This window comes from Stegodyphus dumicola, chromosome 1 (genome assembly GCF_044657685.1).
Source record: "Stegodyphus dumicola isolate Sdum_Otavi_A_Nest chromosome 1, ASM4465768v1".
In the NCBI taxonomy this organism is placed as follows: Eukaryota; Metazoa; Arthropoda; class Arachnida; order Araneae; family Eresidae; genus Stegodyphus; species Stegodyphus dumicola.
In genome coordinates, this window is record NC_140768.1 from 118,263,843 (window position 1) to 118,276,505 (window position 12,663).

The window sequence follows — 12,663 nt, forward strand, 5'->3', positions numbered from 1 at the left end:
TAGTATTAGGATTGACAGGAAGAATGTGACTTATTTTGTATTCCTATCTTATAAAGTAATTTTTAATAACTGCTTTTATTGTAAACAATTTGTTAATAATTTTTTATCATGAAATTAAAAGAAATGCCTCATAACGCTTATTTACAATAATTTATTACCAAAGCAAATTATTTTAAAAATCATTTCCATTAAATTTGAAACATAAATAATTCAAATAATTTTATGTATGTTTTCAATGGTGGGTAAACTATAAAATATCTGGAAACATGTTTAAAATATTTTTCAAGAAATATTTTGTGAACAGACCTGCAAAATATCTTAAATTTATTTTTATGAAGAATAAAGTATGATATAATTTTTGTTTATTTTCATAACTTTTTAAAAATAATTGATCACATGTCTATTTCATAACATGAAAATTGTCTCATTGCAGTGCAAACATAAATTAGCAACTCTACTAAGTTCAGCCATGGGATTGTGCAAAGAAGTACAATATTCTGATGAAACTGTTGCCTTGATGCTTGAAGGCGAAGGTTAATTCATACATATCGTCAAACCATATTTCTGCTGCATTATATTTCGGTACAACTTAATGTAAAAATTATTATATTTCTTTTTAAATTAAAAAAAGAAATATCAGTTAATTTTTGTTATGTGTAATTCAGTTTAGCCAGTTCACCATTTGCCCCAAGAAAGGCTCGTTTACAGGAAATGCGTGAAGATGCATTCTCTTCGGGGTGAAATGTGGGCTGGACTGTGACCCCTGACATACATTCGTTGCATCATGTTTTTCCACCCCCCGACTGAGTCAAAAATTAAAGGTGATTAATAGGTTATTGGTTACACTTTATCTCCACAGTGGTATTGCATTAGGATCACAGCAAGCTGTATCAGGAAGGTAAAGGATGGGGGATCACTTTCTCCGAGTGAATAACCCTCTTAACACATCTCGTGACATACACAACAACTTTCTCCCTTCCATTAATGAACAAAGACATTTGAAGGTTTTAAGTGATATCTTTTCAATTCCTAATGATTCCCTGAGGATATAATCTGTATACTATTCTCTGAACTACGAATTACATTGAAATATTATACCTAATGTATGCATTTTATTTTATCATCTTACCTGCACAGATGGAAATGTTATTTGCTTTAAATTTCATTATGACTATGCACCAATTATGAATGATATTATTGAACTGAAATTTTCAAACTACATTTCATTTTTCAAAACTCAAATTATTAATTAATACTTTACTTTTTAATCCATACTTTTCTATTTTTTAAATCTCATTTATTGAGAAAGCTACAGCATTAAAAGTCTTGGCATTTAAAAAAAAAAAAAAAAAAAAAAAAAAAAAAAAAAATACATCAATATGTGGAATTTCGATTGCCTTTTGAATTGAACTAAAAGAAAAAAAGTTTCTTTTAGTTCCTTCCTTCCTAAATGAATAATTATATTTTGTACTAAACATTTTCACTATTACATACTTTTTTTTTTTTTATTTCTGTATCTTTCAAATGAGTACCCATAAAAACTAGCTTGTTTCAAGGACATTGCCTCATGCTTTTCCGATTCTTTCAGTACTTCATTGAAAATAATTGACTGCTGGGGTAGCCCACTACTTTGGCTTTGTTATGATTACAATAGAGATCTTTTTTCTCCCCTTTATTTTTACACAAAGGATTAATTGGATTAAAAATATGTGTGAGCCTTATGCTTTTAAACCGGCAAGAGACAGCTGATATACTTTGGTATTATCACAACACCATTCATATAATAGTTCTTCAGACCGAAAACGGATTTCTTCAATGGATTTTTTTTTTATTTACTCTATTTTTTTTACTATTTAATTGCATTGATTTTTCACTTCACATTAATTCTCTGTGAGCATTTATTCCGAAAAAAATTTGGTATAAATTTTATGCTGTGCATATACCTAAAAAATGTAATGGAAAGTGACATTATTAATTAAAAGTATCTTCATTATGGGTGTTTATTTAATAAACTTAAGCTTTTTATATTAATTTGTATTTATCAATAATTAGTCAACTATTATTACTTAACTTTCTTAAACCTTTTCAACATACACCTAAAAAATATAATGGAAAGTTACATTATTAATGAAAAGTATCTTCATTATGGATGTTTATTTAATAAACTTAAGCTTTTTATATTACATTAATTTGTATTTATCAATAATTAGTCAAATATTATTATTTAACTTTCTTAAACCTTTTCAACATCCGAACACATTTGTTTTCCTAGTCTTGACTACTGAGATATGGGTCTAAGATACTTCAGCAGTCTAAGACAGGAAGATTCAAGCGAGCTACCGTACCATCCTGTGATTTTTTTTCTTTCATTTAATTGTTCTCAGCTTGTATACGTTTGTGGACGTAAAAAGAGGAATTTTCAACAAGATCCTTACTTATCCATTATCCAATCAAGTTTCTGAAATAATTATTCACAGCACACTCCCTTTTTCTTCAATTTTCAAAAACTGAACTTGCAGTAGAATTCTACTTTGCTATTGCTACTTTTCATAGTTTTCTTTTCAATTTGTGCGTAATTTTTATTGTCAAACTACATAAAGATTGTAACTAATTTTTATCTAAAATTTATTTATTATTCATTCTAATTTTAATTCAGTAATGGGGTCTTCAAGTGAAAGTGAACTGAGCTGTCTCTCTTCTGAATCCGACGTTGAAAGTGATTCTTCCATAGAGGATATTTCTATGGCAAGAAATTTGTGCAAATTAAACACTGATTTGCACCTCCTGCATCATCGAGGTTTCCATTTACTAAAAAATTAACTATAAAGAAACAAATAAATGCAACAGATCCTCTAGAATATTTCCAGAAGCTTTTTTTTGATGACAATTTAATCCAATATATTGTGGACCAAACCAATTTGCAAACAGCTCAGTTTTTAGATGGTAATGAACTAATTGCAAAATCAAGGTGCATATCTTGGAGTGACACCAATAAAGCAGAAATGTCTGTATTTTTCTCTTTGATGATTGTAGAAAACATTCATGAAAAACCCTAAGAGAGCATGTATTGGTCACAGATACCTGCACCTGAATTATCTATACTTCTCTAAAATTATGAGTGAAAACCGATTCAGATTAATTTTAAAGTTTTTGCATTTTGCAAATAAAACAGATTATGACAATGAAGAAGAAAGGAACAACCCATTAAAAAAGCTGAAACTTTAGTGAATACTATTGTAAAGAATGTCAAAGAGGTTTACACTCTAGAAAGAGACATCCCTGTAGATGAGTCTGTGTTGATGTTTAAAGGAAGACCTGGATGAAAACAATTTATTTCCTCTAAAAGAGCATGCTTTGGCATTAAATTTTTTATTTTATGTGAATCTTTTTTAGGCTATGTGTTAAATTTCACAATTTACACTGGGAAAGAAAACAGTGTATTGGTCTGAATTTGAAAATTTGGGGACAGCCTCCAAATCTGTTCTTACCCTATAAGGTATTTCTCCCACTTCCCTCGCGTGCCTTCGTGGTGTAACGGTAGATTGCTGGGCTGGTATTCCAGAGGTCCGTGGTTCGATTTCCGGCGAAGGCGGTTGCATATTTTTCATCTTTTCTGCTTCCAATTAACCTAATGACTCTACAAGTGGCACCCAAACTAAAAGGGTTGTGGATGGTGATTCTCCGCACACAGGATTTGGCGACTAGATCCCCTAAAACTCTAGTCGCCCTTTAAAAAGGGGTGTATATAAGGTATTTCTCCCACTTCCCTAGCGTGCCTTTGTGGTGTAACGGTAGCATGCTGGGCCGGTATTCCAGAGATCCATGGTTCGATTCCCGGCGAAGGTGGTTGCATATTTTTCATTTTTTCTGCTTCCAATTAACCTAATGACTCTACAACCCTTTTAGACGACTATTTTGACAAAGGCTACTGTGTAGCAGTTGACAATTTTTACAATTCTTCCCTTTTGGCAGAAATTTTAATAGAGAAAAACCAACATATATGGAACTCTACGAATAAATTGTAAAGGTGTTCCTGCAGAAATAAAGAACAAAAAATTGGAAAAGGAAAAATGGTAGCTTTTCAAAAAGCAAAGATTCTCATATTGAAATGGCAAGATAAAAAACCAGTAGCTATTGTAAGCACAGTTCATTCCACCAAAATGGTTCAAATATCAAAAGAAATCATCTAAAAAACAAAAGCAGTTGTTGAATATAAGAATACTGTGGGTGGTGTTTACAGAATGGATGCAGCAGTTACAAATTACTCACTTAAAAGAAAACAAAAGAAATATTATAAGAAAATATTTAGACATTTTCTCGACTTCGCTGTCTCAAACTGTTTTCTGTTGTATAAAAAGAATGATGGATAACTTGATCATCTTTATTTCTGCCTAAAATTAGAGGAGCAATTAATGGGGAAAAAAAAAAAGAAATTGCAAAATCTGTATCGGATCAGAATTCTATAGCCCTTTGAGATTTAAAGGAAATAATTTTCCAGCATATGTGCCAACTACAGCTAAAAAGGCTCTTCTGACTAGATGGTTTTTATTTATTGACAGTAACATAAGAACAATGAAAATAAGAGAATAAGAAAAGAAACTTGTTTTTATTGTCAGAAATGTGATGTAGGTTTATGTACAGTCCCATGCTTTGAAATGAGTTATACAAAAGAATAATTTTGATAAATAATATTTTTTGTGACATACCAAGTTACTTTTTTTTTAATGCAAAAGTATTATCTAAAAATGAGAATGCCATTTTTTTATCCTTATTTCAAACAAAAGTGAGGCCCACCAGCGGCCGAGCGGTAAAGAAGCTGAACACTGGTAGTTCGGTCTGAGGTTCGAATCCCGCGAACGGGCTGGCTGCATGGGCGTTTTCGTGGTTTTTCCCCTTGTGTAACGTGTATACGAGCCAGTTTCCCTTAGAAAGTCCTCCACGAAAGGCATCCCTCCCTTTAGGCAGATAGCCCTCGTGTGCTTTGCCATAACTGAATAATCCAATCCAATCAAACAAAAGTGAGAGAATATAATTGATATGATGACAGGAAAAAAAAATATATACTGTAGCATAAGGTAACTGGAATACGATTATGACATAAAATATTAACTGTGGGAATTCCAGGAATTATGGTTCATCTGAGAGATCACATGATTCATATACGACTGTATAAATAAGAGAGCAGAGAGAAGTTTTTCAATTACTCTAGCCTCTGGTAAAGAAAATTGAGCTAAGGGAACTAAGAATAAGGAGGGAAAATGTCTATAACAGGTAGGAAATAACTAGTATTATAATAAACAATCAAATGCAGTTGTATCTCATTTATATGACTCTTTATGGAGGTAAACATTTTTTAACCTACATATACCAAAACCTCATGAAATAAATTTAGGTATGTATTTTAGTTCACCTAACTTAACTGTAAGGACATTGAAAAGTTTTTATGAGGATAGAGTTAGAAGATACAATTCTTGAAGCCATTTACTGTATTTGACGGCATATAAGACACACTTTTTTTCCTAAATTTGGTCTCAAAAAAAGTTACCTCGGTCTTATACGTTAAGGACACAGGTTAACTTTCAATACTGAATGCTATTTTTAGCCCGGATAAAGGTCTAGACACACATAACTTTCTCTACATCTAACATGTGTGTGACCTTCTAAATAAGGGTGCGTCTTATATGCTGTCAAATACAGTACATTTATGAGGCTATGATAAGGAAAAAGGAAATATTAATGGAATTATAAAGATAGTTGCAACAACTAATTTAAAAATGATAAAAAATTTGCTGCTTAATTTTATTATGAATAATGTTGAATTTTAAGTCCATTATTCAAAAGAATTGTCGCTGCTCTAGTAATCTATTCAAAGAGAAAAACTAGAAACGGTTACTACCTTCTTAGTCTTCGAAATAGGCACTTTACATAATTAAAACTTTCTTTGCAGTAGAAAAAGAACAATAAGCTAAAAAAAAAAAAAAAAAAAAAAAAAAAAAAAAACCTAAAATAATTGCATTGTAGAGACATTAGGTAAATTTTAAAGCAAGAGAGATGAAAAATGAGCAGTACCCTCGCCGGGACTCAAACCACGGACATCTTGAATGCATGCTGAGTGTGCTGACTGTTACACCACGAAGGCGGGAGAAATACCTTATATACTCCCCCTTTTAAGGGGCGACTGGGAATTGGGGAACCCAATCGCCATATCCTGGTAGTGGAGAATCATCATCCACCACCTTATTAGTTTGGGTGTTATTGTAGAGATATTAGGTTATTTTGAAGCAAGTTGAAAAATGTCTTTGGATGAAAAATGAGCAATGCCCTCATTGGGACTCGAACCACGGACCTTTCGAATACACACCGAGTGTGCTGACCATTAAGAAGGCCGAAGAAGTATCTTTAAATAAAAACCTTAAATACCTAACCTAAAAAAAAGATTTTTTCACATAAAGAAAATACATTTTTATTTAAATATATGAAAATATATGGGGAATAATTCAATTATTATTTTTGTTACAGTGCATCAAGAAAATAATGAAACAAATTTTAAGAATATTTCAAATAGGCAATACAGTCAAAAGTCGTTAATTCGGACAACCATAATTCGGAATGATCTATAATCCGGACATTAAAACTAAAAACTTTCTGCGCATGCGCCGCGTTGACACATGCGCAGAGGCGTTCACGCGTGCGCGTAAGAACTTTTACGACTGCGCATCTGAGTGTGCACAAGTGCAGAATACGTTTTCGCGTGCGCATTTTATGTATAATGGACGTATAAGCTAAAATTATCTAATTATCTATTTCAGTTAATGTTGATGATTGCATTGTTCCTTAATTTTCGAATTGCATACGGCTTATTATTTTTTGCAGACTGTAAGAGCAATTTTATAAAAGTAAGCTTAAACTTTCGATTATATCAAATAGAATTTCCGATATATATTTGTTAATATGTAAAGGATCTAAAGCTAAAGTATGTTTTGAAATCCGAAATCTGTTTATCAATTTCACGCTGCTCGGCGGCGGGCGCGTAATGAATTGGAAGTTGATTTGTCAGCACTATCCTTATCTTCAGCGCAGATGTTTTTATTTTATTTGGCTTATAATTCCTTACCAAATGTAGTATTTCATCTCGATATGCTCCGTCTTTGATATGATTTAAAACAAGTTCCTCGTCATTATAATTCGCTTCCGATAGCGAAGAAAAGTGACAGAGGTTATTGAAAACAAAAAAATTTCGATTGACAAATTAGTCGGTGTTCTTGACACAGCAATTATAGGACTTGAACGGCGGAACTTTGTAACTGAACAAGAAATTATGTCTGTTTAATAGAATTAAAGAGAAAGTATTATCACATGAAACGAAGCAAAACTTAAACAACTTACATTGAAAGAAATGTTTAATAAAGTAAACAAATAAATATTAAGCTTTTTCTTTTTGCAAATTTTGATACCCTTTAGATCATAATTGTTCTTTATTTCATAAATTACGGTTTCATATTTTTAATTTTAGAATTTCTGCATGCCATCTTACGAGATTTAAACTGATGATCTATAATCCGGAAAAATCGATAATCCGGAATCGCCGAAGTCCCGACTAACGACTTCTGACTGTAATTTATATTTGTTTGTCTTATTGCAACTAGTATCATATTTTTGTTTCATTATAAATGGGTTATGGAATGAATTACAGATAAAATTTAAAGAAAAGAGCAGATCAGGCAGTGTGAATCAGATAGTGAGAATGATAAATGATCATGCAATATGACTATTGTAGAGATTTAAGGTAAGTTTACTCTGTGAGTCACGTCTCTCGGCGAATTGTGCATGCATTTAAGACCAATCAAAACCTTTCATTTTGGTAGTACATATTTTAGCGGGAACATTTCGGCTATATTACTTTGGTGCAAAATCTTTCCAAACTGCACAACAGTGAATCAATCAGTACTGAGTGAAATTTATTACTCACATTACTAACCATACTATAGTGGGATCAGCACTGTGTGAGGTATTCCTGTATATGCAAAGAAAATATTCTTTTTAATAATGAATAAACTTTAAAACTAAATATCTGAAAGTTCAGTTACTAATTCTTAAATGGAAATAGTGTAGTGGCCCAGTTATTGCAAGAGTAATAATTATTTTTTATTTAAAGTATTTTATGGCAACGAGTAATGATTCATGATTACTTCTGTTTTCAAATGTTGCTATTCTAGTAGCAGCTCATTTTGATAGCTGAAAAATAAAGCAATAAACTTAGTTATTTGTTTGTAAATTTTTCCTGCTCCTATTACAATTTAGTTTAAACATCGGTAGCCAAGGCTACATTTTGGTGACCCTGTTTAATTTTTGAAATGACAACAAATGACTCATCTGAAACTGCTGAATCCATGCAGTCGCCATAACTTTATAAGGTGAGTGTAAAAATACCCCCTTTTTGAAATGAAAGGCAGAGATAAGGTTTTTTTAAGTTGAAGCACAGTTTAAAATCAGTAATATCATTTCAGAAGAAACTAAATTTAATTATTTAGTTTCACAGCTTGAACTTAGGTTCATCGAAAATATTTGGGCAAATTTTGCAGCGAACAAAAGTGCCACAAAATATTTTGATGCTAAATCTAGGTTATTACATTTATTTAAGGAAAGTGAAAATGTATGGATTAAGCATTTTAATATTGGTACAGAGCTTGCAGACAAGAAACCAGGCCAACTTTTGCAGAAATTGAAATTAGTTGCTACTACAGATGTGTCTGAAAATTTAATCAAAACATTATGGCTTGAGAAGCTACTTGACTCAATAAAAAATATATTATTAGTTAGTGATGAAGATGTAACCAAGTTAGCATCTATGTCAGATAAAATTAGTGATATGAATAGGAAGCAAGAAGTATTTAGTGTTAATGCCACTTCCATTCCTGTAATTGATTTGTTGCAAAAATTTACATCTCTTGAATAAAAAAAATCGATCAAATAACCATTCGCTTAAGACACGGGACTATGGAATCACATAATTCCCATTCACAATCTCGAAGCCAATCTTGTAAACAATATGACCCAATTGGCAAATTTTGTTTCTATCATTTCCGATTTGGAGCAAAATGCATTCCACAGAAATGCTGGCCTCCATGTGCTTAGGTAAACAAGTTTCAAAAACCAGGAAAACTCAAATCTACAGTAGGTTCAGCGGCAAACTCTTCTGCAGAAAATATGAAGGGCTGTCACAAATTTCGTTTATTCATTCATAACTGAAGATCAAATTTGCACTTTCTTGTTGATAGCTGAGCTGACGTAAGCATAATTCTTGCTACTTTACAGAATAAATGTAAAACTCAATACAAACTGTATGCAGTTAATGGCACAGATATCTCCACCTATGACATAAAAAGGCTAAATCTCGGTTTGGGATTATGTCATGATTTTCAGTTTCCATTCATAATTGCTAATACAGTCAAAAGTCGTTAATTCGGACACCCATAATTCGGAATGATCTATAATCCGGACATTAAAACTAAAAACTTTCTGCGCATGCGCCGCGTTGACACATGCGCAGAGGCGTTCACGCGTGCGCGTAAGACCTTTTACGACTGCGCATCTGAGTGTGCGCAAGTGCAGAATACGTTTTCGCGTGCGCATTTTATGTATAATGGACGTATAAGCTAAAATTATCTAATTATCTATTTCAGTTAATGTTGATGATTGCATTGTTCCTTAATTTTCGAATTGCATCCGGCTTATTATTTTTTGCAGACTGTAAGAGCAATTTTATAAAAGTAAGCTTAAACTTTCGATTATATCAAATAGAATTTCCGATATATATTTGTTAATATGTATAGGATCTAAAGCTAAAGTATGTTTTGAAATCCGAAATCTGTTTATCAATTTCACGCTGCTCGGCGGCGGGCGCGTAATGAATTGGAAGTTGATTTGTCAGCACTATCCTTATCTTCAGCGCAGATGTTTTTATTTTATTTGGCTTATAATTCCTTACCAAATGTAGTATTTCATCTCGATATGCTCCGTCTTTGATATGATTTAAAACAAGTTCCTCGTCATTATAATTCGCTTCCGATAGCGAAGAAAAGTGACAGAGGTTATTGAAAACAAAAAAATTTCGATTGACAAATTAGTTGGTGTTCTTGACACAGCAATTATAGGACTTGAACGGCGGAACTTTGTAACTGAACAAGAAATTATGTCTGTTTAATAGAATTAAAGAGAAAGTATTATCACATGAAACGAAGCAAAACTTAAACAACTTACATTGAAAGAAATGTTTAATAAAGTAAACAAATAAATATTAAGCTTTTTCTTTTTGCAAATTTTGATACCCTTTAGATCATAATTGTTCTTTATTTCATAAATTACGGTTTCATATTTTTAATTTTAGAATTTCTGCATGCCATCTTACGAGATTTAAACTGATGATCTATAATCCGGAATCGCCGAAGTCCCGACGAGTCCGGATTAACGACTTTTGACTGTACTAGCTAATGGACTTACTGCAATGAACTAAGCTTTTATTTGACAATTAAAAATGCCATTTATGTTGTAATAGATTGCAATAGATTTAGTTACAAGAAGTGAGGTCAAAGTGAAAAAGATCTGCTCTAAGCAATACACCAGTTTGTTTTATGGTTCTCATTAGGCAGTTGTTATTCAGTATCCTTGAGTGTGACAAGTACGCAGTTCAACAACAACAACAGAACTTCTGATTTGAACAGAACATCTAAATAGGTCTTCACGGCTGGTGAAAGGGGGAAAGAAAAACTCTGAGGTAGTTTCCAGCACTAAAAGTTTATCTTTGGAGGAGAAAAATTATACGAAATGTTTGCATTTTTCAGGATGGTGAACTGGTTAAAAAGTTCACCGTCCTGCACCCAACTTCTGTTTCGAAACTGATAATGTAAATTCTATTAAAAACTGTAACATGGTTCATTCTGATTGCCTTTTATTGAACTAGTAATTATATAGGATAAATACAAAAGAATGATGCAGTTCTAAAACATTATGGCTTGAGAAAGTATGTAGAACTTATAAAAGTTCCTAGACAGACGTAGGCATTGATAGCTCGTAAATACTATCTTTAATGAATCAAAAAGAAATTACATCGTATAAGATCTATTGAAGGAATGCCCAAGAGATGAGGTTTTCGTCTTTATTTGCAATACACCTAGTTCAGAACTGTGGAAGGTCACTACTGAGAAGTACTCATACAGGTTTGTTAAAATGGAAAGATTCCAGTTGTAGAATGCAGCCATCATAGTTCATATTCAGTTGCAGTAACAAGCAGTTTTATCATGGCCAGAAATAAGGAGTGCTTGAATCACTTCATTGAGGAAATAAAATACAATTACATAAAGGTTTTTATACAATAAGCTTTATATTTAAAATGGGTGTGATAGTTAATGTACTAAAAGGAGGAGGATAATTTATCAAATATTTTATTGGGAATAATTGACTAAATAATTTTATTTACACAATTCATCTACAATTTTATATTGGAATAATAAAATTGTAGGGCACCCATGATCAATTAAAGATGGCTTACACATTTGACAATGAATGTGGCCCACAGAATGAACATCATCAAACATCCGGCATTCAGAGATGGCAGCATCATGGCATGAGCTGGAATTTTGATGGGATATCATATTTAGCAGCACATCTTTGATGGCTGCTTGGTATTGAGATGAAGTCATACATCCCATTGTGAGAGACTATGCTATAGCAGTTAGTTTTGATTTCCTCCTTATTTATGATAATGCCTATTTCCATTGTGCCAACATCATTAATGAATACTTGGAGAGTGAAAGCATTTCTCATACGGAGTGGCTGTTGTATTCCACGAACCCTAATTGCATTGAAAATCTTTGGGAAACTCTTGGGCATGCTGTCTGTGCACCTTTACCTCCTCCAGCCAATTGGAAACTAATCTAATATAAGAATGGCCATTGTTAGCAACTGCGATGGTTGGTCAACTTCTTGAAAACATGGACAATCACTGTAAAGTTTGTATGAAGATCTGACTTAGTCACATACCTTATTTATATAAGTTTTGTTGAATTGCTTTTAGCTTGTCATCATCATCAATATGTCAATTACCCAAATATGACATCATAATGTAATTTAGAAAAATTAAATATTTGTTATATCTTTTGTGCATAATGCCGGTTTTCTTTGTAACATAAATACATTTTCTACTTTGTGCATTTGGTGTTAAAGCTTTACTTTCCATTTTTGTTGAGCTTACCACTGAGTGTTTAATTTTTGGAAGCAATTAGAAATATTATGAGTGCACTCACTAAAGAAAACTAAAAGGAATTTATTTAAAAATTGCTGCATAGCAGACATGTTTTCCTATTAAATCTCTAAGTCAACAGAAGCATCATTTTGCAGTACAGGTATTTTATGATTTATTAAAAATGTTATGCATGCCTATGTCAAGAGATACATTCGTTCTTTATCATAAAATTTCAAATTTTATAAGTGAATTCTTCATTTTCTTTATACAGGGTAAATATTTCTGATGGTCAGGTAAAGGATACAGATTAGTCTAAAACAGGGGTTTTATTTAGTTTTAGTTATGAATATAAAAAAATTGCTTTTAATTCAAGTTTTGGTATTTATCAACATTTTCTATACTTTTCCATATTTAATTTATGA

General features: G+C 32.0%; 1 protein-coding gene across 5 annotated transcripts in view; it reads left to right on the forward strand.

The window, feature by feature from the left end:
• The window catches only part of LOC118206052 (zinc finger SWIM domain-containing protein 7-like), a 51,775-nt gene extending 51,131 nt beyond the window's left edge, over positions 1–644 (forward strand). For all 5 annotated transcript variants that reach the window (XM_085819735.1, XM_085819734.1, XM_085819736.1 and 2 more), the window contains one exon: positions 434–644. In XM_085819735.1, coding sequence (XP_085675861.1) covers positions 434–538 — 105 coding nt within the window. In that variant the 3' untranslated portion in view covers positions 539–644. The remainder of the gene's footprint in view (positions 1–433) is intronic.
• Positions 645–12,663: the final 12,019 nt, after the last annotated feature.